At 42.1% G+C, this 27,173-nt stretch overlaps 1 protein-coding gene across 1 annotated transcript; it reads right to left on the reverse strand.

Moving 5' to 3' along the window:
• Positions 1-654: 654 nt before the first annotated feature.
• On the reverse strand, positions 655-24,753 carry LOC117260021 (myelin protein zero-like protein 2). The gene is made up of 5 exons (XM_033631882.2): positions 24,457-24,753; positions 4,650-4,819; positions 4,107-4,317; positions 2,556-2,727; positions 655-984 (listed from the first exon to the last, which is right to left on the reverse strand). The coding sequence occupies exons 1-5, from the start codon at positions 24,509-24,511 to the stop codon at positions 828-830; spliced, it is 765 nt and encodes a 254-aa protein (XP_033487773.1). The 5' UTR covers positions 24,512-24,753; the 3' UTR covers positions 655-827.
• Between the last annotated feature and the right edge of the window lie 2,420 nt (positions 24,754-27,173).

Here is a 27,173-nt window from a genome sequence, read left to right on the forward strand (position 1 = left end):
AGCACGCCAGGGGAAAGTTGTGCATTCCTTTGACCCATCTACCTCCATAAGCAGACTTTTACTCTTACTTCTTTCTTTACCCACATCAGCGCTTTCGTAACGCGATTGCAGCCTAAATGATTTACATAGGTTCTACGTAAATTACTGTCTCATGATTACGTGGGGTTTTTACAGATTCTGATGCATAATTTTTTGGAGGTATAACATACAAAGAGTGCATGAGAGCAGCCTGAAAAATGATCTACAGATTCCACATTTTATTGTCCATTGAGTCAAAAAATGTAAGGTCTCAATACGGCTCATCATGGCAGAAAACAAATTCCTCATTCTGACTACTTTCAGTTCCATGTTGCAGCTGATTTTGCCACCGGCAAGATCCACTTCTAAAACAACAAAGTTATTGAACACAAATCGGCCTTTTTGTGCTCTCAGGACAGTCGCCAAGCCGGCGTCAGGATTAAATAGCCTTTCACTTTCAAAGCCCTGCAAATCCAGTTTCCCTTCCCTCATGAAGATATCTGGACTCTCTCAAGAGTAAAGTTACTCTACTTCTGATCCTGTTCCAAAGCCTTCATCTTCATCACTCTAATCTCTTTGTTCTTATTCAAAAACTTTCAAACAGAACTTTCTTTCCTTTCTCTTTCCATTCTTGAACAATGTGGTTGTTTTTGACACGGCAGCAGCAGGAGCAGCTCTCTCTTCATCTAGTCTGCACTCTGCAGAACCGTGGAACATAATCCATGGGTGCCATCTGGGCATCCCTCCAGCGAGCTCCCTGGCTGGCTTCACATCAGTGTTTCTGCCTCGCCCTGTCTGTCCCCACCTCCTCAGTCGGAGTCATCACCATCGTCGTCGTCTGAGCTCGGACCCTCGTCCTCTGATGAGCTTGGGTCTTTGGTGCTGGCCTCTGAGATCATGCCGTCTGAACTGTCAATCTCAAAGGACGTCTCTGATACGTAGAGGTGGATTGCCCTCGCTGGGTGGCTGGGACACACACGCACACACAGAGGGGAGAGGGAGACATGCACCAGTGGGAGCAAAATAGCACACACACACACAGGGCAGGGTATGAATTCATGCATGACACATTCATGAATCATTTATGTGCATGCATGTGCATAAGTCACGCACAATGGGGACAGGACAAAGACAAGCAGACAGCACAAACACAGCAGCAGGGACAAAGCATTAGTGTCACACAGGGTTAAATCGTCCCAAGTTGAGAGCGAAGGTTGGATCGAAATCTCTGTTTACCCATCTGCATCTGATTGGGGTGAAAACACTTTCCTTCCTTTGCCAAGTTTTTCAGTGACAGTTTCAGTTTGAACTCTGAATACATCTGATTGTGCAAGATGACAGTAAAGTTGTCAACTTTTCCATGAGGGGTGAATACAGTGAGTCACAGTATTGCAACACGGTTTTGACTGTAACCACTTACGGCGCCTATTACAGAGAGATCTGAAAACCCAAGAGAGAAACAAAGAAGTCCCACGTGCCCAGGAAAAAAGATGCTTTTAACAAAACAGCTCGTTGTTCAAAACAGACATTTGTCCATTGGAGAGGCTGCTGGTTGGTAAAAAGATTTGCCACCGTATCAATACATTTAAAATTTAGAATTGCTATTGATTTAACTATGTGCTTGTAATTTTGTTTATTTTACAAAAGTGCTCTGTAAAATGTCTGTTTTCAACAAGTGCTCTCCATCAGGTTTTGATAATATGATAGCACCTTGATTGTTTCTGTTGCAACATCAGGCTAGTAACACCACAGAAAAATACAGTTATATAACTTCAGTAGTGAAACAAAACAGAAATGTACACCAGCATCCTCCTGTAGATTCATAAGAACCACAGTAAAGTGGATCAGACAGCTGATATATATGACCGTTGAAATGAGAGCTGACAGATACAGATCACAGATATCATGTATGGGGTTTCATAATGCATCCCATCATCTGGTAATTACAACAAAATTTCAGTAGAGGCTAGGAAGCTGCTCAGTTATTGTTCCACAGTTTCTATTGTGTGCTAAAACAATATATTGTGTGGCTTGTACTGCATCGGTATGTTGGGGTTTGAAATGTATTAGCAGGGAAGTAAACAGCAGGAATACACCATTGTTCGACCTCTACATCATCAAAACATCGACTCTAAACAGGAAAGTTGTTTGGAGGCCCATTTAGCTGAACAGGAAATATGAACTGATAAAACAGTTGTTTCTCTCCAGATATGAAAGGCACATGGTGATATCATAAAAGCTACACAGCAGTCTGGCTATTATGCTCTGTGTCTACAGCCTCCTATATAAAGGCACATTCTCAATTTGGTTAACAACAGCTGCCCATCAACTCATCCAGGATTGGGATCCACAGACTGCGGTTGGAGAGAAGGGAGGAAGTGAAACGTCCAGTAGGAAAAGAGCCCCAGACCCCAAGAGGAGGCTGCACATGCCCCGATCCCCAGAGTTAGACGGAGAGCGAGAGAGGAAGTGTAGGATTCTTCGGTTCCTCTCTCTATCCCCCTCTTCCTCTCTCTCTGTCTTTCTCTTGGTCTTACCACACAGTGGGGTCTTTTCTCTCTTTGCGGGGAGCCTCCTCGTTCCCTTCCCGCTCTCTCTGTCTCCTCTTCTTGCACCGCCTGCAGGACAGAATGATGATGAGGAGGATGACCACAGCGGCGATACCGCCTCCGATGGCCAACGCCAGAAGGAGAAGTTCAGAGAAAGAAGCTGTGGGCGAGAAGGAAACACAGAAATGCAGACTGAGTGTGTTTGTTTGATAAAATAAAAATACCAGCACTGCTCAGAGGCACTGTGCACTTTTAACTGTGTGCCTGCTTTAAGCTGCTATTAATACAAAAGCACATTTTCATTTTAAGAATTTTATGCTGTAGCTGTATGGCCAGTTAGTCTGTCTGTCAGAGGGAGGCATTCATGGTCCTTAGAGGAGGAAGATGACTTTGGTTATCCCTTAACTTTTCATCTAGTGCCATCAGCAGGTTTACATTTCCGTCAGGACCACTTTAGTCAAAAAAAGGTGACTAAATACTACAATTTCCATTTGCAGTATTATATTTGGCGGTATGGCTCTGTTCTGGGGCCTCTGCCTTTCCTCGAGCCTACGCAGAAAGCCTCTTCCATGCATGTACGTGGAAAGCCTGAGGCAGAGAGAGCACATTTCTCTGCCCTTCCATGTGCCTACATGGAAAGCCTATGGCAGGGAGAGCAGCAGCAAAGTCCCCCCGGGAACAGAACAGAGCAGCATCAATGACAAACAGAAGTGACATTGATAAGTCAGACACAGTATGAAAGGGAGGAGCTGGGGTGGAGGGGGGTTGCAAAGCAGCTTGCAGAGGAAGCAGCAACAGTAGGCGACTCAATTTTTGGCTTTTTGTAAATTGTCTTTGACAACTACCTAATTAGCACATTCTAGCATGCTAAAACAATGATCTAATATGGTGAACATGGTAAACATTATAACTTGTGAGCATGTTAGCATGGTGACATTTAACTCACCACATTCAAAGCATCACTGTGCCTAAGTGCTGCCTCTCAGAGCTTAATTTTGCTGACATATTGTTGCTTGATGAAATATTAATGCACAGGAAAATAAAATGAGTAGCTCTGGTCAATAGTTCTGACTGGCTGGGTCACAGAGAATGTCAAAGTAAAATATCTGATTAATTCATCTCATAATCAGTAATTGATCGTTAATACTATAACTGATGTCACAGCACAGGCTGTACCTGTACTGTAGCAAGCTCTTTTTTTCAACTACTGCTCAAAGACTATTATACTAATTTAAAAATTACCTTTTCACTGTTACTGATTTTTTTTCCATACAAAATGTCTGGAACATTTGCAATATTTTAATTAAAATGTGCCAGTGCTATAATATAAAATGCACAGCACACCATGCCAAACAACACCCATTCTAAGAATAATGTGCTTCATTTGAATCCAATCAAATAGTTTCTCCAAAATTCTCTCTTATTTGGCTTTTCAGCAAGAGATGAAATGATGTGGGTGTTTTTAGAGACACAGCGGAAGCACAGTAACATTCATGGCATATATGAAGACATGTTTTGTCTGAAAATCAAAGCGCTGACCTGTAGTGACGACACGGAGTCGAATCTCTCCAACCGTGCCGTGGACATCCGGCGGATTCTTCACCTGGCAGATGTAAGTGCCGTTGTAGGTGAATTTGACCTGTTGAAGTATGATGGAGGCATCGCGGCCCATGACGTCACCTGCCCAAACGACACGCTTCCTGAAAATGCCGTCTACTGGAGGATATGGTCGCTGCTGGTAGTGGAACACCTGAAAGTGGAAATTGATGGGTAGATTTCGTTGGAGCAATAATAGGTTTGATTGGTTGGATTGTCGCAGAAAGAAAGTCATACCAAACTGAGTCTGGAGACGGAAAGTATTTTATTCTCACAGAGAAAAAAAGACAAGACATAGACCCAGACTTGCTGCATCTTTTTCTTTCTATTCTCAATAGACACACACAGGCTGGCTTGGACGCTCTGTAGGGAGCCAGATGACTCATCGACTCCTCTCTCAGTTGGCTGAGGGGGTGGATGCTCCCTGACACAATGAGGGAGGTTTAAAGTTTGATCTCACTTTCTCACAAACACACATACACTCACCGACTCTTCTCGGCCTGGTTTGAGCGGTCTGAAGCTCCAGGAGATGACGATGGAGTTGGGGTTGATGGTGGCAGAACTATGAAATGTGCACTTCAGACGAACATCCGTCCCGTTGACCGCCTCCATATCCCCAGATGTGTATATACGCATCCCGCTGACCTGCAGCACGCCTGCAACATACGAAGATACGGCGCAGCTGCAGAGTTTACTTCAAAAGCAGAATGCCGTGCACACAGAGCAAAATCAATACAGAGATAAGTGGTTTGTGAACGAAACACAAATACATATACAAAAATACAACCCAACAGACATAGTATGAATTCACACTCATCAGTAAATTCCTGCCTAGTGAGTGCAGGCAATGTACCCGTTGACCCTACTTCTGCCTACGCAGTGCTGCTGCAAGAAAAATCACCAACTCCAAGTTGTCACTATAACTGTATTAGATACATTTATTACAGTATACTGAAATCTTACAGATTGGTACAAATGCTGAAAGTATTAGATTAGATCTGCGAGTGGGTCAGTAAGTGAACTCCTCTCAAACATCTGCTTCATTACATCCTAAAAGTCCAAACTGATTTGGGATCAGTGAAGCAAATCTGTGACATTTAATGAATAATGGCCACTTTAGCTACACTACTGCAGCTGAGACAGGGCTGAAATTGAGAGTCTGCTCTATATTATATGGATATGGACTATATCAATCTTTACAGTACGTGGTAGACCTATTAGATGGAAAATGAATGGACTGGGGGAGCGGAGAGGGATATTGGCAACGATTTGGCTCTTCCACATAATGATGGATGGAGCTCCCCCGAATGGAGTTAGGGCTGACACACACATACACTGCACCGACACACACACACACACACACACACACACACACACACACACACACACACGTGCACTGTGTAAGACAGAGACGTGCTTAAAGCTGAGTTCCTGTCTGGCAGCCAGTCAACATCACATCAGGAACCAGCCAATCACGTCTTGCTCTCCCCGAGATTGCAGAGCCTTGTTTATCGAGGTAGATCCAACCCTAAAGAAGCCCAGTGGGTATGCGTGTCTAAGTCTCTGTAGAAGTTTATACGCAGGCTGTCCAAAATCACCTAGTCTATTTATAGAGAGAGCTCTATATACCCTAATAATATCAGGAGCCATGTCTAGCTTTATTAAAGTCAATGCCCACGCACACAGCAGACCGTCTGTCTGCAGCCACAGCGTGCTCAGGGAAGCCGAGACTTGTCCTAACGTCATTAGCACACTCCATATGAGGTCCCTGCAGGCCGGGCCAAACACTTGATGAGAGCTCAGACTATCAGAGACGTTTTAAATCTGACGAGGAGCTGCCTGTGGCTCCATGAATCACCCGAGTGCAGGCGTCATCCCAGGCCTCAGTTTTATATATGACAACATCAGTTTTTGTTGATGCAATCAGCCAGCATCGAGGTTGACCTGTACTCTAGATGAGACCTCATCTCTGTTGAAAAACTTTGCTTAGTCCTTGCAGCCTTCTCACACTGCTTGTTATGATTTAATAATATCATTAAGATTTAAAAGGATTTTAAACCCTAAAAAGATTAATTAAGCTTTATTCTGCAATTTAGAATGTGGGTTAAACAGCTAAAGGTGTCCTTTATTGATTGGCAAAATAAAGCTCCAGGCACAGAAATTAGAAAAGTCCAAGGAAGGCATATCATTACCCCAGTATTATAATCAGAGGGAGCATTAAGGCAGGAGCTAGCTGGGAAAATGTCAGCGGGGGCTTGGCTCCTCGGGCGGCGTGTTCTGTTCCTTATCAGGTTGGAGAGAGTTTCCTGTGGGCTGTGATGAGAGAGTGGGGCGACTAGACGGCCCGCGCACAGCATTAAAAACAGACAGGGTTCTCTCTCATCGCCGGGCCCTGACAGCGCTCTAACAGCCTAATGTGTTTTAAATGAGCCCGATGAAACCTGGGAGGGGTGTGTACAAGGAGTGAGCAATAGAGGCAGAGTAAACACTGCAAGAAATGTCCATCTTTGCACATCCTCTGGTCTTTTTTTAGACTTAAAATTGTATTTTTATTGAATGAAAACATATTGCAATGAGATTGCAGCACAAGCTTGTTTTGGATTATTTCTGCACCTGTATCTTAAAAAATAAGGCAGGTACTTTAACTTGCATCAATAAAAAGCACTTTTTATATTACAGAGTAAAGCTCTCATGAATGGACTTCAAAGGGAACGAGCCCTCTCTGCAACCTTTGTCTCACTTCCTCGTCTACCTGGCGGAGTGAATGGAAACACAGGAGTTAGTGGATTAAACTGCCTGTGTTTAGGATATTCATTAGGCAGATAACATCGGCGCTGGCTGTATCAGCAGAGCCAGTAATAAGTACCTCCCCGGTCCAACTGTGTGTGTGTGTGTGTGTCTGTGTGTGTGTGTGTGTCAAAACAAAAAAGAAGAGTCGGAGCCACCAGGTAAAGGTCTCGTATTCGATATTGCATGTAAAGGTTGAAAAGAGAAAAGGGCAGAATGGAGGAGGGAAGGAGTGGGCGCAGAGAGTGTTGTATATTCAGTTGCATGTCTCACATATATGACTATCACTCCTGTTAACAAGTAGCTACACGTGCCTAATTTCAAACTTGGAGTACATGGTTTTCTGTTGATACCCATGCTAATAATGTGATTTAGGATGGCAGACTGAAAATATCTCAATTAAACAACTGTTGAATGTATTCCTATTAAATTTTGTGCAGACATTCATGGTCCCCTGAAGATTCGCCCAACTTTAGCTGCTGCAGCAAGGACATTGCCTTCGTGTAAGGGATCCTCTAAGCCACCGGGTGCCCCAAGTCAGCATTTTATTTTATCTAATACTTTGGTTTATGGCCAAATACATGCAAAACTAATGACTTCCCTCCTTAGCTGGACTTGTATTTAGGGCCAATTAGCAAATGTTAGCATGCTAACATGCTAAATTAAACTCCTGAGACTCCAGCTTTTGTTTGGTGGGCATTTTTAATTTCTCTGAGTTATTTGGGAATGTAGGACCTGATAAGTATTAAAAACTAAGCATTGTCTTTGAACAGTAGGTAGTTTACTGGAAAAAAAGATGGGACGATGGGTTTATTTTTAATAGCCACAAGTGTATAATATTACGAAATTATGAAACTGTTTCTATTATTTCAATACCTGAACATTATTGTGCAAAAACAAAACAAGAAGTCCTACTGTCCTCAAACAAGTTCTTCCTAATTAACAGCATTTTTGCTCGTTACTATAGCCCCTTTTACACTGCCCGATTTTCCGCGAATGTTGGGCCGTTTTGCTGGCAAGCTGGGAGCAGATTGGCAAGTTGATCCGAGGTGCCCAATTTTCCGCCTCGTAGGGTAGTCATATTGGAACCCTTTTAGTTTAAACAGACTGAGGCGGCCTTCCGCAACAGGAGATGACTTGTGGGAGGAGCTGTTGATGACGCTGCACGTGCGAGCCACTGGCGGTGGATAAACAGGAAACAGCTGATAGCAGGAATTAGCGAGCAGCTAGTAGCAAGAGGGAAACGCAAACCTGACAGACACTGTAAAGATGAGCAACTGGGGAGACAAGGTATTGCGCGCCCTCCTTGCCCTTGCAAATGAAGAGGCCATTAACCGTCAGATGACGGGGACGGTAAAGGATGGGCCAACTTACGAGAGAATCACCGAAGGACTGACCAGCCACGGCTTCCCTCCCACATCACTGTCTACACATTTTGTTACTTGCTGATGCTCCCCATTGCCCCGAAAAAGGCACATTCTGTACAAACAAAAGTAGGTAGGCGGCATTTTGCTGTACTCCCCGATTTTGTTTTTATACTGCCGATGCTGAAAGAAGACTGATTGGGCTTTCCTGCAAATTTGCACAATTCCTACCTAAAAAGGGCTTATAACTAAAATTGGCCAATTAGTATGCCATATCAAACTACAGACATTATTTAGCACAAATAATTAAGTTTCAACCACAGAATTTGATCAGGTTTTGTACCTCCTCCACTTTTGTGTTGGGATCAGCTGTAGACTGAGCATAGAAGTGCGCACAAACAAGGACAACAGGTCTATTTTAAGCAGAATAAAGTATAAGGTGCAGGAAACCCAAAATGTGATGTCCTCACATGACGACACAGGGTCTCAGGAGGCAGGGAACATACATACATATGTGAAACATCAACATCATGTCATTGTGAGCACGTTCACATGGTGACATAAGCATTTAGCCCACAGCCCTGCTCACAGAGCCACTAGCATAGCTGTAACTGGTTTGTCCATAGAGGAGAGAGAGGTACATCTCTGTGGCTAATAACATTCATTACTCATCAAATTAGTATCCACAGTCACACCCCTCTATGTCCACTTCCTTATTTCAGAGAGTGGGCCTATAGTGCACTCGGAGGATTAGTTGAGCAATATAGGGCAATGCCTAAATGCCTGTTTAAAAGCTGATGCTGCAATGATTCATTTATACATCAGTACAGAAAGCGGGTCCTCCAGACCATAACACCTCATTTCCAAATTTCTTCGCTTAACCAATCTATTTACAGTACATGAATTTAAATAAGCGTTGCTAATCTCCATTCAACAACAAAAAAGTGAAACGCTTTCAACTACGCCGTCCTTTGACTCAAGCTGAGCTGATTAAGAATTAAGGTTAATTAGGCCTTTTTGAAGGCAGAATGGATATTAGCAGAATGACAGCCCAGTTAGGGTTATGTACAGTGCATCAATTACTGTACTAATTTGTCCCTGCGGCTAAAAGTACATGATCGCTATTTAATCATTCATTAGCAGGCACTAATTGCTGAGGAGGATGCATGCCATTACATGAGTGAAGCACAGAATTTCACTCATTTACAGAAAGAGAGACGAGAGATAAACAAGCAGACATGAGAGAGTGAGCTCAAGTGATGAACAAGAGCCGGATGATAGATGAAGGAGTGAGTGCTCCGTGGATGGAGCTAGAGGATAAGAAGAAATGATGGAAAATGTATTCCACGACATAATTGCAGTCTGTAAGAAGGAGATAAGATAAAAGTGTTTGCTTGTTTGTCTGTCCATTCTTCTACTCCGGCATGTCTGTCTGTCCAGTCCAAGTTGTTCACTTGTTTATGTCTGAACATCCTGCCTGGCTAGTGAGGACCACACCCAGTATCCAGAGACAGAGAGGGAGAGCTTTTATGGCTTATTAAGATGGAGTTATGTACTGTACAGAGGAGGGAAGGGCCAGAGTGCAGACAAATATATGAATTTATCCTAAATATGTTTCAGATATTGCAGACATTGTCTGGCATGCTGTGGTTTTCTCAGAAGACTTGCAGAGCAATGTAAGAAAACAACTAGTATGAATTTTCTTGCGAGTTTATCTTAATCATATTAATTTAAATGATTCAAAGGTTTTCAAATACTTCTATGCTGATGTTAAGTTGACACAAGGTGCTGCTGAGTCAGAGCAAGAAGAAAAAAACATGAAAATCAAATTTATAAAGCATAAAAAACCTAATCTTGACTGTCTCCACTCCATATTTACCTCATTAAAGTTATTAAATGCTTTGAAACATGTGAAGGAGCTCAGTAAGACTCTTTACTTGTAATTAAAAAGACCCAATTAGAGTCTTTGTGTGAAGTGTGCTCCCTGAGTGCTTGAACTTAAAAATGTTGTGGCGACAATTAAAGATTTCCACACATGAGATTCCACCTCTTGTGAGCATCGTATCAAACACAAAGTTTTCTGAAGCAAACTGTACTTGTGTATATTTCTGCTAATGTTAACTCCAGATGTTTCTATTTATGAACAGATACAGCATCAGGAATAACTGGAATAGGTTGTAAAATGTTATGTTCCATTGTTATTTGTGTGTGTGCATGTCTCAGGGTTGGTGTTCCTCATGGGGCTCACTGTTGGCACCAATCCACACAAACACATCCTCCATTAGATGTACCACTGTTGGCATTGGTCCATAATATCTGTCAGTACATCCAAAATATTACAATAAAGTGAACCTGCTGAACCTTTAATGCACTGGATTCTACCTGTCAACACTTTGGTACAATCCGCTCTGGTCCACTGGCTACTCTGAAGCCAAGGAGGGCAAATACTTTCATCTACTGTAAAATAATCAAACCAAGCCCACTCGAGTGTGATTAGGTTTGCTTGGCTTGGCAGTCATCCCAAGATTGTAAAAGCTTCCAAGGAGGCACAAAAAATATCAAGTTTTTGACCTGCCCATATAATATTTCATCCAGTGTCAAAGAGTGAAGGCAGGTTTACAACTGCATAACCTCTATGCTTTATTGTGGCTTTAATCTCACGTTGCCAGATACAGTATATTTATGTATGATTGTGTCAGTGCAGGAGAAAGGGCTGATAGAAGTCATTTTTATTCTGCTATAGTGGAAGCTGAAATAAAATAGGGAGGTGCGGTCTTGCCACTAATCAGTTACTGTCATTTTGCCTATGCTATTGATAACTGGAAGATTCATCACACGAAATTCTTTGGCCTTCATTTCAGGCAAGGGGAAACAAAAGCACGTTTCTTATTTCTAGCTGACAACTGCTGATTACGCTCAAAGGACAACTGTCACTGGCAAATTTAACGACTGTGGCTAACTAATTAAGCTACGTTAGCTCAAAAAGTTGGTTGAAAGTTATAAGGTCCCAGGTAAAAACTCATCATCCTCCCCAGTTGGTTCCATGAGGAAGACTCACGCCATGTGTGGCAGAGGTGCCATCTTGTGAGGTAAGCTCTCTGTTTTCTCTGTTACCAAAGAATATGTGCTCAGTTGAAAAAAACAAAACAAAGTTTACAATATCCAGGTATGTCAGTGGAGGTAGTGCCTAGTCATATGAATCTGTTGTTCCGTTGTAAGGTAAAGATACAGTGCATTCCTCAAAAGATGGTCCCCCCATCCAAAAATGTTACTTAGCATGACATCAATGTCTCACTTTCTATTGTCTGTATTTTCAAATAGCATGTTAGGCTACAGGATGAGGACTAACCAATGTGCTTGACGAACATATTGCTATCTCAGGTAATGGGTTTGTCTGAGGTTCCATTCATCTGTCTATCCATTGTCAACCGTTTATCCGAAGCTGGGTCGCAGGGCCAGCAAGCCAAGCAAAGCTTTCCAGACGTCCCTCTCCCCAGCAACGCATTCCAGCTCCTCCTGGGGGACCCCAAGGCGTTCCCAGGCCAAACGAGATATGTAATTCGTCAAGGGTGGTCTGGGTATGCCCTGGGACCTCCTATAGTGGGACGTGTCCGAAACACCTCTAACAGGAGGCACCCAGGAGGATCCTGATCAGGTGCCCGTACCACCTCAACTGAACGCTTTCCACGTGGAGGAGCAGCGGCTCTACTCCGAGCTCCCTCCGGTGTCCAGAGCTCCTTACTCTATTTCTACGGCTGAGCCCAGCCACCCTTCTGAGGAAACTCATTTCAGTTGCTTGTGTCTGCAACCTCATTCTTTCGGTCATTCGCTCATAGCTTCTGTCCATAGCTCATGACCATAGGAGAGGGTTGGGACGTACATGGACCAGTAAATCGAAAGCTTCGCCTTCTGGCTCAGCTCCTTCTTAACCACGACGATTCGGCACAGCATCCGCATCACTGAAAATGCTGTGCTAAACCACTGATCCATCTCACGCTCCATTCTACCCCTCACTCGTGAGCAAAACCCCACCGTACTTGAACTCCCTTGTTTGGAGCAGTAACTCTCTCCCAACCCTGAGGGGGCAAGCCACCATTTGCCGGCAGAGAACCATGGCCTCAGACTTGGAGGTGTTGAGTCTCACCCTGACTGCTTCACACTTGGCTGCAAACCACCGCGGTGTATGCTAAGGGTCATGGTGTGATGATGTTTGGGGTTGTTGGAGTATAAACTGACCCGTATCCAAAAACAATAGCAGGACAGAGCTGCTAACTCTTTTAGCATCCGCCACCAGCTTCCACATAACGGGGAAATACAAACCTTTAATCTGTTGCCACACAAATAAGTTAATAATACACTGCTTGACCTTAGAAGTGACGCTCAGTTACATCTGTACATAGTAAGCTAGTAAGCCAAACATGCTGACCCTAGTAGCTCATGTTAGAGCTGATACACACACTGTTGAATCCCTTCCTTACACTTTCGTCCCTGTGTTTTTGGTTTTGGAAAGATAAAAATGAAAAGACAGCATCACTCAAGCACCCTCTAGTTCTCGGATATATGTTCTGGATCAAAAAATAGTCACTTCTTTCTTGGACTTTGACCAAACTTTACACCACATTTAATTAAAATCTCTGACCTTTAGAGATAATCTGAACTGTTAGACAAACAGAACTGTCTCATTGAATTTAATTATTCTACTTAGTAACCGTTGCCAAGGGTGACTTCTCCAAAACCTTTGCATTTTCAGGTCAGCCTGGGTGTGTTTCACACCGCAGAGAGGCATGCTTGGTATATTGAACTCTTGTCATAACTGCGCAGCAAACATTCTCTGGTATTCTAAATATGTTCTTTGAATATCTTTGACACAATCCAAAGAATGAACAAACTATACCCGCCTTATCGCACAATCCAAATCTTTATCAATGTTTTCGTGTCGCTGTGCAGCCTAAGGGGGGTTCTTGATGCAGTTGCTCATAAATATGCAGATTTATAAACAGCAAAGAGAAAGCAGAGGGAGCAGAGCTGTTTTTAGTTATAAGTATATTTATAGCCATGATTGGGCTGCACATCATGACATCCGGATACCATGAGGATACCACACATGTACCAGTCACTGTTTACAAAGTGCTTCCTTTGCTGTGTAGGCTACACTGTAGATCTGGACTTTCCATTGCCCAAGAGGATGTTAGGTCTTCGTGGACTTTAAGAGAGGGGAGGAAACACTGCAGGAGAAATCAAGCAGTTGGCCCGACTCTCTGAATCAGGAAATTGGTTTCATTACATTATTTCCTAGACGGTGTGTGTTTGTGCCTTTCCTCTCTTCATTATGGCTCAGAAACAAAGGGACCACCAAAGGAAACCTGATTCGCTGTTGCACCGGTTTTGGAGGAAACACTTAGGACAGGAGCAAACACACAGAGAGCTCAGAGGGTTACAAAGAGCCTCTTCTCTCCTTTGTGAGAGGTTTCACAAGCCCAGGTTAGTTTTCTGCTTTATTAACAAGGCCTGTCTTTCATGCAGGGCTGGACCGAGGGCTGGGAATAGCAGGTTCAGGTAACAGTGTGTTTGCAAAGGAGGAGGAGGAGTCGAGGAAGAGTGTAAGTGTTGAGTGGTTTAATGGGAGGGAACCCCTGAGATGGACAACTGTGTCTAACATGCTGTGCTGTACATTTCCTCTACGCAGGTTTCCGTTCATTCCACTCAGTCATGAACATGCAGTTGTGCCAAGACAAGCAAATACAATGTATGGTCAAAGGTATTATCCAAATACTTTTTTTTGCTTTTGCACTGGCGTTGTTTTCATGGTTTGGGCCCCTTGCTTCCAGTTAAAGGAAATATTTATGCTATGGTATAACATGATATTTGTACAATGGCGTGCTTGTATCAACAGTTTGGGGACGGTCTTTTCCTGTTTCAACATGACGATGCATTAGTGCACTAAGCCAGGTTAATAATGAAATGCCTTCTCCGAGAAGTCTGGCCTGCACAAAGTCCAGACTTCAGCCCCACCCAACAGCTCTGGGGACTACGAGCAAGGCTTTATCATCCAACATCAGTAGCTGTTAAAGGTCCAGCGAGCAGGATTTAGGAGGATATATTGGCAGAACCAGAATATACTTTAGTATGTTTTCTGTAGTGTATCACCTGAAAGCAAAGAGTTGTGTTTTCGTTACATCAGAATGAGCTGTATAGGGAGTTTTCATCTAGGGAGATGTCCCTGTTGCACCGCCATGTTTCTACAGTAGCCCAGAACAGACAAACCAAACAGTGCCTCTAGATGGGGTAATTCACATTGTTGTGCCGGCTACTGTACTTAGAAGCCTCTACGTGATGACAGTGTCGGATAAACACACATTTTTTTTATCGTGAAATTGCTTTATTCTATATTTTTAGCAGTTTAATGGAACAGCCATCAGGAGCAATTTGGGGTTCAGTTTCTTGCCAAAGGACACGTCGACATGCAAACTGTAGAAGCCAAGGATTGAGTCGCCGATCTTCCAATTGGTGGACAACCCGCTCTACCTCTGAGCCACAGTTGCCCAGGTGCCTTTGTTTTGGAGAGGAAGAGACCTCTGCAGATAATTTTGCTCACAGTAATAATATCCCAAATATCTAGATGTTTAGTTATCAAAGAAAAAAGATGAGCGCACATTAGCAGGTGCTAGGCTAGCATCCTGTCTCCTTCATGCCAAACTGCATTGAAAAAACACTGATTTGTAATGTCACACTGCTTTATTCAGTGTTTTAGCGCTTGAAATCATCAGATCTGTTTGTTTTGGAAAGGAGGTGACCTCTGCAGATAATTCGGCTCATGGTTAGAAAACTTCCCGAATGTGTAGTTCATAAAAAGGTGGGCACACATCAGCAGGTGCTGAGCTTGCGGCATATCGGCAACATGCCAAACAGCATCAGAGAAACTGATTTGTGACATGAAACTGCTTCATTCAGTATTTTAATTGGTTTAAATCTCCTAGTCTGTTTGTTTTGTAGAGGAACACACTTCTGTGGATAATTTGGCTCCCTGTAAAAACCTCTTGAACAATGAACACTGAAAATATCCTAACCAGGAGAAGCTTCAGCTGGTTGCAATCTGAAATCCTCATGGCTACGTACATGCCACAAAATCCCCCTAAATCTTACACACCTTTAAAGCAGTAGATTTTTGCACATGGTTTCTGGAATGTGCAACACATGTAGGTGTGATATTCAGACATCCACATACTTGTGGCCATTTAACGTATGATAAAAGTAAACACATGCACATAGCTGAGCATAGATACTAAATCTTTCTATTTTCTCAAAACCATATTTAGTCCCTCTCTGTAAATTCCCTGCTATTTTAAAAATGATTTTACATTTTTGGTGCTAAGCTCTTGGCTTCTTCACTCCACACTTTTCCAACAGATCACTGGTCAATCAGACTATTCTTTGAAGTTCTGTTGAGTTTGACTTTCTGTAGGTGGCGCTGTTTACTGTCACCCAAAGTGCTTATCCTGGCTCATGCCTTTGACTCCAAATGAAGCTTACGTATGAAATGTCTCACTATCAGAGAGATGTACCAGACACCAGGTGTTTGGAACAGCAAATCTAAAAGCTTTCATTTACTTGATTTATGGGGAATCACTCTTTGGTCATGAAGGCAATAAAACAGACATTTCTCTATATTAAAATGTCACAAATTCCAATTTGGATACTGCATTTGCTTTTCTTATTGCAATTTTCCCCTACAGACACATGAACTTGAACCAAACTTTAGGAAACTACAAAATGTGTTGAATAAACTCTAAAGGTCAGTCCAAACACAGACAAAGCATCAATCTCTTTTTCTAACTCTTTCTTCCTCTCCCTCTTTTTCTCCCCTCCTGCTTCCTCCAGGCCAATTGTAATTCATCAGACGGCAGCATCCAGAGGAAACGTGTAGTGGGTGAGTGAGGATAAGAGTTTAATCCATCAAACCTCTTCCACTCCCACCTCGCAGCTGACTCAACAACTTCTCTCTGGGATTACAAACTCCTGAGGGGGGGTCGGACGCGTACGGTTCAATTCAGCACACCCACAGGCTTCTGTTGGAAGGACACTCCAACCCTCAAAAGACGGCCTTAGTTTCTCATATGTTTACTACGAATCGAGACTAGCCATGTGTTTTGTGTCCTGCAGTGGAATGAGTCAGAGTGAATCCAGTCCCAGTGTGACTTCCACCTCTGCTCCTGAGCACATGAATAAATTAACAAATGACAATATACACAGACCAGAAAGCACACAGTGGAGGAGGTACAGACTTCTGCTCTTTGCTTTTCACTTTAAAGGGACACATAGGGCCAGACTTTACCTCAAGGCAAGGTGGGAAGCATCTGGCTGGGGCCCCAAACTGAAAGGTACCCAAACAGCTACAGATGTACTATGATGTTAAGATATGAAAAACATTGAATTACGTTACAATTAGACCCTGAAATAACTTACAAAAGGCATACAAAAGTACATTTAAAGGGACAGTGCACCCCAATTATATTATCTAGCTATTTATCAATGTAGATTGCTTTGGTGTGAGCTGCAGAGTGTTGGAGATATCAGCCGTAGAGATGTCTGCTTTCTCTTGAATATAATGGAACTAGATGGCACTCAGCTTGTGGTGCTTATAGCGCCAAAAGAATCCATTTAAGAAACTCAACAGCAGTGTCTCTTTCCAGAAATCATAACCGAGTTACTCAAGATAATCCACAAACCTTGAGCAGTTTCATGTAGGATCTATTTTCTTTTTACCAAACTACACCTGCAATCCGCATCCCCTTGCAGAAGGAAGTGTGCATCTACTCATAGACGAGAGGCTCGAGCTAATGAGAGTGTGACACGTAAATATTAATGGCATCCTCCACGGCTGAGCTGTAATGTTAGCTAGCTCAGAGGTGCTAGGTGAGCCAGCCTAGCCTAGATGCATGCTTCCTTCTGCACTGTGACACAGCTGGAGGGTGGAGCTTGGTTGAAATAAAGTAGTTCCAACATGAAACTGCTCACAACAAAGTCTGTGGATTATCTTGAGTAACCGGGTCATGATTTCTAGACAAAGACACTGCTGATGAATTTTCTAAATGTGTTTAGCACTTTGTTCCATTATATTCAAGAGAAAGCAGACACCTCTACAGGTGTTATCTCTAACAGTCTGCAACTCACACCAGAAAAATCTCAACTGACAAACAGCATTACAGGTAAAAGGAGAAATATCATTTTTGATTTGGGGTGAATTGCCCTTTTGAGTTCATTGTGCTAATATTGTGCCAATGCATGATTTGACTTTAAAAGTATTTTTACTATGCACTATTAATAGTTTTACTTAAGAAATAGTTCTGACTACTTCTTCTATCGCTGCCAATACCAACATTCCCAGTGAGATAAAGAGAGAAATAAATAGCAAGACAGACAGAGTTTGCCTGGGAGCTCCCAAATCACTAAATCCACCACTGTGGGCACACCACCAATTTCATTAATCAATTCTAACATTATTTTGAAAATTTGTTCCTGGTGAGTCCCCAAATTTCATGAACAGTGCATTGCTTAAATATCAGAGAGCTTTTTTAATACACACAGTCAGGCCAAAATTAGAAAACTACAGGCTAAAAGTAGCATCAAACTTGTGGTAACTTATGCCTTTGTGTTCCTTCCCCATGTAGTTACTACTTTATATAAAGAAAGACATAAACTGAGTGGACATTGGACTGCGGTGCTATTTCTGCAAATGTGCCAGAGCTGGAACTCACACCGAAACCAGAAAAGCACTCTTGTATATGTCAATCATTTGGGCCTCAACAGAAATCAATGAGAGGTGGAGGAACATTTGAGTGTTCAAGTGTGACTGAACCCTTGCATCCTGTCCTTTATCTGCCCCACCCACTAACCCCACCCTTCCCTCCTCAACTCACACTGTCATTCATTTACATCACTGAGTACAGTGTCACATAATTAGTGAGCAAAACCGGATAGGTAGGTGCCTCTGCTACTCTTTCAATATGGAGTCCATTTTTATTAGTCAGCGTTTTGAATAACAATAGCTGGTTATACAGGAGTATGTATGAAAGTCAGATTCTAAAGGAGAAGGAAATCAAGATGACGTTACTTCCCATTCTGGGAAATTCTACCATTGTGCCTGCTCTGCATTTAATTACAGATTACTTAACTCATGTCAAATGATTATAAAATCCCTCTGGGCTTTCTGGAGATCAGATGACTCAGAAGGAGCTGCCGATATTCTGTGAACAGCTCTGATTTATCCCATATGCCGTAAACCGAGTGGAGGTGTTGCTTTAGCTGGAAGATCTACTTGTTTACCATAGCTCTAAACAGTCTTGAGAACGAGTGACCAGCCAACAGAGTGTGTAAGGATGTGACTACACAAACAGAAACCCATGCTCACAAATATGCAGTATTTACATTTGCACAGGTCCAGACGAACATTAAACATGCGTGTGTGCACATATACTCAAACCTTGGATGAACCTGTAAACACTTTGAATTCAGCAAGAAATGCATTTCAAATCCATGTTTACACTCAGAGCCGAGCACGGTCTTGTGGTTTAAACATTACACAGGGAGTGCCTTTGCCTTCACACTCCAAAACTTGATGCAGATGCGCCCTACACCTGCTGTGTCAGGGATTGGTGTCTTTTTTTGCATATAATCGTGTCATTGTCAGCTCTACACACCCCGAGGCAATCCCATCAACCAAACACAAAGGCCAGGCATCCTCCTAGGTGCGTCAACACAGTGCAGCACGCTAGAAACCGCAGCGATGCTTTGTTATGCTGACCTATTATTGTGGTGAGATTAGAGGCGTCGTGGCTGAGAGAGAACTGTTATATCCCAGCAAACAGATACAAGAGGCCGCTCATCTACTGTAAACCCGACAGAGTAACACTGAAAACTGTGTGTCTGTGTGTGATTAAGTGTAGGTGTGTATGTGTTTGTAGGTGTGTGTGTGTGTGTTTGTGTCCTAAACCTGTAAGTCAGGACAGGTTGACACATGTCGGGCTGTGAGCATTTCAGACTTCTGGTACAAGAGGAAAATGTTAGAGGAAGAAAAAAGGAATTGAAGTAAAGTGCAGCAACAAAAAAAGACGGATTTATCATTAACAGCAGGGGATCGAAAAGCCTCATGTCTGTGTTTGGTGGAGAAAGAGAGTAAGCAGGTCTAAGTTAAGGCCTTGTCCAATCCTTCACGCAAATATTTAAAGAATTTTGCCTTTTCTATTAGTTTGGCTTATCGTCCACGCACAAACTGCGTTTTAGATCACTGAAAATGGATCTTTTTTTTTAGATACTCACAGATTAGTAATAAAGAAAAATATGGCCACAGAAAACAAACAACTCCAAATATTTGACACTGAACACTTATAAAAGGTACCTGAGCCTTCAACAACTAAACAGGGAAAATACATTCAGACTTAAAACAAGGTCTACCATACAAGAGGAATGGGAGGAGATAATTAGACAACAATGGAAAACGACAAGCTCTCCATCCTGGAGGGAATTCAGATGGAGGAATGTCATGCGTTACTTCTGCACTCCTGTCCAGAAAAAATCTCTCTTAAAACCAGACTGTTGGGGATTCATATTTTTTGAGGGTGCCCCTCTGTCACTCCTTTTTGGACAAAAATTCATGGCATTCTTGAAACTGGTTTTCAAGCCAAAATAACTTTTAATTCTGAACTGATGTATCTGATTAGATTGAAGGAACTCGAATGGAGGAAAAAGGATAAATATCTGCTAAGAATATAATTGGTGGTATGTAAGAAATCCCTAACCAAGAAATGGCTGACCTAGTATTACCTAGTACCTAGTATTGATGAATGGATTGACTTGTTATATAATATTTATGTAATGGAGAGAATGGCTTTAAGTCTGTGAACCCAGAGGGAAATTTTTATTGAGAACTGGACGACATGGTTAGTATATGTCTCAAACGTTAGATCTGATATTGTCTGAATAAGTGCTAGAAACAGATCGTGGTGTGACTAATAGCCCGCTACACATGTATGTCTTGATACAACATCCTATATCTATTTGACTGACTAATGAAAAGAGAATTACAAAAAAAGAAAACAGACCTTTTGTAAAACTTTATCAATTTCAGCTTGATGAATTTCAGAAACACCATTTTCAGTGTTGACGTTTAGTCAGAGGAGCCAGAGTTTGTGTCTTGTGCGCCGTTATCTCCTTCCGAAGGCGTCACAAATGACGCAACATTTCATGCAAAGAACAAAGTAGCACTGGCTGCTAACAGGACTGTTCGTGTGTTTACACATAAATGCACTTCTCCACTACAATGTGTAACAGAAGCGTCAGAACTCCAGGTCGCCTTTCGGTAATCACTTTTTTCCAGGCCTTTGATTGGCATCTTCTTCTTCTTCTTTGTGTAGCTTCAGAGTTACAGTTATATCACCACCTGTTGGTTTGGCACGCTCTTGCCAGCTCTTTAATTGTGTTTTGCATTTAATTATTTGAACAGAGATGTTTTATGACAGTGCTTGTCTTGGCAGAATTCTTTTTTTATAACGAAGGAGGGGAAAACCCCATTTTCAGAAACACCCATGTGAACCAGGCTGAATTTAGTGTTTGTTTTTGGTGTGTTTCCTTTTCTAATTAGTCAGTCAGAGTGTGGCTCAGTTGCTATTTTGAAGACACAGGGGGAAAAGTTTAAAAGTAAGCTGCTACCAAATTATCTTTTTCATCACATGAAAAATCCCTCTACAGAGGAATAAAGGTGCACACTCTGTCTTTTGTCTTTCTTTGACGTCAGAATCGAGGTTTTGCCAAGGAAGTCTGGCTATTGAAGGCGTCTGCTCACAGTTCAAACATCACTTTTCCTTTTAAATATGAGAACAGGTCGAAACAAAAGAACAATGCAATAAGGAGGAAATGGACCAAACTACACAGCTGTCAGCCGACACCAGCAACAGCTTCTTCTTTAGCGAACTCATTAATTAACTGATTAACTTTTCTGAAAAGTCATTGTCGAAGAGAGCAAATACCCCAGGGCCCCAGACAACCAGGAGCCCCAAAGGCTGATCATTAACTGCATGTCTTTTGTGTTTTGGTGAATTTATTATTGCAATTTGCACCACAGAAACACAATATCAACTAAAGTGGGCCCTTTTTATTTTTCCACCCTGCCTTGGAAAGGTGTACTGTATCAAGATCTAGTTTTAATTTACTTAAAATTACTTCTGTACTTCTGCTGAAAGCAACTTGTAGGTGAAATGTTATATACACAAAGCATAAACCAATATTGTCCTAGGGGCCCCATAACAGGTGTAACAGCCTTTGTTTTCAACATGGAAATCAAGTTGCAAAACATATTTTTGGAGTGATCAGCTGCTCTGCTTTTATTCTGACTATTGTGGTGATCGATTCAATCTCTGAATGATGGATGTATAAAGAGAACTGAGTGAAGCGTTGGAGGCGGGCCCTTGTTCATTCCAAAAAAAGCATCTCAGTGGCGCAGGAAGCCATAAAAGCTTGAAATTAGCCGAATCCTTCGCAATGTAGGACCCATAGAGCATGCACACTAGAGATTTACAGCTGCCGGGTGAGGTTAATCAGTTAAGTTCTAGTTTAGCCTTCCATTAAGCTGAATGGGGATAAAACTGATTTGATCAAGCGGCTCTTTAAGACTCTCAAAATGTTACTGAACCATAATGAGAATCCAGACACTTAAACAAGTAATTTATTGGAGGTTGTGATGCTCAAAAATGTATCCAGTAACTTACAGGCGTTTTTATCACCATATAAATTGATGGGAAAAAGTCTTTTTGGGCCTTGTGGAATCACGTGACAAACCCAGAAGTTGTAATTCCACATTTGGCCACTATACAAAATTGACTTCAAAGCCAGGCGCTGTTCCTGGGGGCTTTTTCTGAACCCATCAGCTATCGGTCTGATGACAGTTTAGCCTCTGGGGGCAACGGCCAATATTTCATAAGTTCTGGTGTAGCGTGAGGATATCCAGATAATGGTAACGGATATCTAGGCCAAGACTTCCTCTGCTGTGCGCCAGCCATTGTTTACAGTTTTGGTTAATCTCTAGAAGCAGATATCTCCCCTTTTCTTTTTAAAAAAATAATAAAAAAGCTGATTTGTTGTCAGACAACAGCCGCTGGGTTCCAAGAGCACATTCTGGCCAATGCATTTTGCCTCCTCAGCCTCCACACTGACTTACCTGCATGCCACGAAAGCCTGCTCAAACATTATTGGTGAATACTCAGACTACAAACCAAAATGCCTCAGAAACCAAAATCCTTCTCCACTGCCTACAGATTCTGCACCTCCATGAAACCCAAGTGAAAGAGCTTTTCACTTCCCTGCTTTGACATTGCAGCCTCACAAGTACAAAAACTCCAAATCTGGTAATGATAACATCTCATACTTGTGTTGTGAAAGGCAAAAACACTGCTCCCAAAAGTATCTTGACATATTTATACTATCTTTTTCCTTTCAAAGCTTCTGCAGAACTAACTTTACAAAACACACAAAGGAGTAGTGCGTTTATCTTTGAGGGCGATGAAGGATTTTAACCACTGCAACGCCTGCTGTGATTATATTTGGAGCAGCAGAAGGAGAGGGAGATTATTCTGTTTGGTCTATATCATATCTCCTCTAAAAAATAGGCCTCATGCTGCAAGTCTGCAAATGAACACTAACTGTCTCTGATCAGCGCAACGCATGTGAAAACAGTGGAGGGCTGATGTGTAAATATGCTGTGCTGTTTTAATGCCACAGTGTATCTGTGTACCTGAGGGAAGGGGGGATGGTAAAGAGGGAGAAATGAATCCAAGTTATTTTGCAAACATAATTGCAATTTTACACCACACGTCTCATGAAAATGAGATGAGTGTGCTGGCTTGTTTCATCACGCTGTGCCGGTTTTTGCCAACACAGTAACGCCAAAGGCAATGGAAGTGATTGCAGCATAACAGACATGAGAAGTAAGATGCTGTTGAGCTGTAATCAGGTCCAACATGCTTTTTCCACATGCTGTCATTTGATTATCTATCCCTCTATATCCACACAGTGTACTCAGTCATCCTGCCCGTGAGTATGTTATGACTGATCTGCAGGCACATGCTCCTTGTAAACATAAGCAGCTTGCTACTATAGTGAATCCCTACGTGGTGCTTTGGCACTGGATGGACATGTTCAATCAATATAATCCACTTAACTGAATGGACACAGATTACTTCAAGGTTAAACAACCTGGCGTCTGCTGAATGAATTGCCACTGATACGCCAATTCGTGGTATTAAAACATGCTCCATTAGCCGAGCCATTACAGCATTTGGAAGTGAACAATCGTTTATCTATTAGTGTTGATTTCTATGGTTGCATCTGACAAGTTGTTATGATTCTGCAGACATATCCTGGACCCCTTTGTTTACGGGAAGCAGGTGGACTTATCTGCGTCCAGCGGGCCACTTCACGGTCTCTCGTGAACTTTGAGCACGGATGTACATTACCAGGCAGGAAAGGAGTGAGGTTGCATAAAAGCAGAAGACAATGCGGCCAGGATTTGATGCCGGTAAATACTGTAAAGTCATTATGTCTCCAGCCGCCCCCCCCTGGCGTTTTTACTGTTTCATAGTTTTCACAGGAATTTTTCTTCAGCGTCCCACACTGTTCCACAGTGCCAAGTTCGCCACTTCCCGATGACGCACGACAAGCGGACAGGGATGAAGGTTAGGGGTCCCTGCGGAACTTTCACTAATGGACAGACAATCAGGGTTCTATGTTTTACTTTGAAGCTCAATTCTGGCGTCTCTAAACAGCCATCCTGTTATGTCTTAAGATCACTCTGGGGATGCGAACAAAAATGTAAACTTTTGGAAAAATTTGCGCTTAAGCAGATAAAAGCTCCTTATGTAATTTTAGAGGAAATGCCAAAGTAGATTGTCTTTATGTAAAAGCTACTGGATCCCAGAAGGAACATATGGCAATAAAACAAAGCGTTATTGGTTGACTTTAAAATAAAAATCCAAAACATACACTCAGACAAATCACGCCACACTGATTGATGCGCAGTACCAATAAAGTCCTGAACACCCCACGTTATTAACAATTCCCACGGTTTATCCACTCACATTAAACAGGGGTCTCACCTGAAGCTGCGAGTCCAGACAGGACGGTGAGGAAATAGAGCCCCTTTACGCACATTGGATGGACGGCACTTCTGTCCGATGACCAAGAGACCGGGAGTCAACAAACCCGCTGAGACTCCTCCGCCGACTCACAGTGGCTGAAAACCCGAGCTATAACTCTATGAATCCCCTTCTGAGTGGGATATAAACATGGAAGTTAACGCCGAGTCCTCTCCTCTCCTCCACCTTGTCTCTCTCCAAAGACGCGTCCCAACTCGCCGCTGCCCTCATACGTTTCATCTCAGCACCCTCCCACCACAATTTTCGGGCGGAGTAACAAAGTCATCCACTCTCCTCGCTGGCTCCTTATCTCTCTCTCACATGTTGAACCCAAAAGCCGACACATTCCTGATGCTCCCCTAACCTGTTCTGCTGCTGCGTAAAACACATTTGCACCCGTGGCTCCAGAATAGTAAAGCTGTTGCGCAAACACCTGTCCAGAGTGGCTCCCCAGTCAGTGGTGTGGAGACAGTGTGTGCAGATACAGTGAATAACCTAAACTATAATCTGGTGTTTTATGATGCGATGTATCGTAATGTCATATACTAACATGAAATATACAGCCACTCTGGACACTATGACACTGTAAGTGCCACATTAAAAGCACTTCATGCTTCTTTATGATGTCATAGATGATTATAGATTGTAGGATGCGACATTGTTTTAACATGTTTAATGATCACATTTCATTAATTTAAATGTTTTGACTGTAATCATCATATTAAATAAAAAAAAAAAAGTTAATGAAACCAATTCAGTCTGAGAGCAAAATGGTTAAATTCCACTTCACCAGTTTTTTAAAATGTTAACAGTATCCCAGTAAAGTGACTGGTTACCGGTTTTAACCACTGGGGGGCAGTGCTGCACTTTGATGTACACCAGTGTGAGGCCTGTCAGAAACATCAGAGGGGCTGGTTCTCCACCTTCATGGCTGACATGTTGACATGGTTGGTTTAAGTTAGAAGTTAAATCTCTCTAAGTAAAAAAGAATGACGACAATGACGACAATGACATTAAACTTCACAAACGGTTTATAAATCTATAGTCGATTATAAAAAGTTGACATTTTCTCACAGCCTTTGTTGTGGCCTCTGTGGGTGTTTGACATTTTCAAGTATGAGCTGCAGCTTTATAACTCAGCTCAGCTTTATTTACATAGCACCTTTCATCCAAGGCAAAACACACATGGCAAAACTGGAGTGGCACAGACACAACACGATAAAATATTAAAAAAAGTATACCAACCAAAACAGAACAAGCTAACAAAAAAGATGATGGAAAATCCATAGAATAAAAAGAGAGTAAATAAATAAATAAATAAATAAAATAGAATATAAAGGAACAGGAGAGATTAGAAATAAAGGTAAAAATCAGTGGTTACAAATCAAGGCTGTTATGTAACTCCACATTAAAAGCCACATTAAAAAGATAGGGTTTAATTTATATTTAAAAATACCAAGATAATTCACCATTTTAATATCCAGAGGTAGTGAATTCCACATTTTAGGGGCGTAAAAACAGAAAGCACTCTCAGCAGGACTTTTATGGGACACATGAGGAACATTTTACAGCAGTGGAGGACCTTAGTGATCTGGCTGGAACATAAAATGATAGAAAATCTCTGACGTATGGAGGGGCGAGGTCTTTTATAGCTTTATAAACAAGTAAAAGAACTTTAAAATCACTTCTTAAAGATACAGGGAGCCAGTGTAGTGACCTTAGCAGTGGGGTAAGGTGATCCATATTCCTTGTTTCCTTGTTTTAGTCACTCTGGCTGTAGTTTTCTTCTTGACCTTTTGGGTAGTCCAGCAAAAAGGGAATCGCAATAGTCTAAACTGCTGGTAATAAAAGCGTGAGTGAGTATTTCGGCATCTTTCTGGGTTAAAACAGGAGTCTAAAACTACTCCCAAGTTTGTAATATTAGTTTTAATGTGCTTGCTGCAGCCACCAAACATAAAGTGCAGTTTCTCTCTCGCTGCTTTTGGTCCAATTAAAAGTTTTTTCTTCATTTAGCTTTAAAGAGTTTTTACCCATCGGTACATTAATGTCAGAGAGGCAGGCAAACATATACAATCATGAGGTGAGTTTTAAAATGATGAATTGAAAACCAGCATGTGGTAGCACTTTCAAATAATCGGTTTACATACACATAATAATCATGCAAAAAGAACAGTATTAATAACAGTTGTACAAAGCTACAGCAGAGTGCACTGAATGTTATCTAACGCTCAGTTATTGGTCCATACAGACTGTATAGGGGAGACCGGGGATGGTTGTAACAAAGGGATAGTTGTAACACTCTCAGTTTGGCCAATTAGAAACGAGCTGTGGTGACATCATCAACATAGTCCATGCCCATTTACAATTGGAGCTCACTGGTGAAGCCGCATGTCTCTGAGTCCAAATTTGTCTGTTCTAGAGCCAAAAAACAGTTTTTCAGGTGGGAAACCAAACATTTTCATCACAGTTGTTTTTTGCATAGTGTCCATTGTGTTGTATGTACAATTGTTTCACTTACATAGGTTCAAGTAGTAGTTTCTCTAGTTTAATTTGATGTGTTTCATTAGTGCTAGCTTTGAAGCTAAATGCTAAAAACGGTTAGCTCTTTCATGGCTGCTAGGCATGGGGAGGGTTGCAACTCTTTGAAAGTGTTTATTGTTGTTAACTGTTAAAATGCT

Source organism: Epinephelus lanceolatus, chromosome 4, assembly GCF_041903045.1.
Source record: "Epinephelus lanceolatus isolate andai-2023 chromosome 4, ASM4190304v1, whole genome shotgun sequence".
NCBI classification, from domain to species: Eukaryota; Metazoa; Chordata; class Actinopteri; order Perciformes; family Serranidae; genus Epinephelus; species Epinephelus lanceolatus.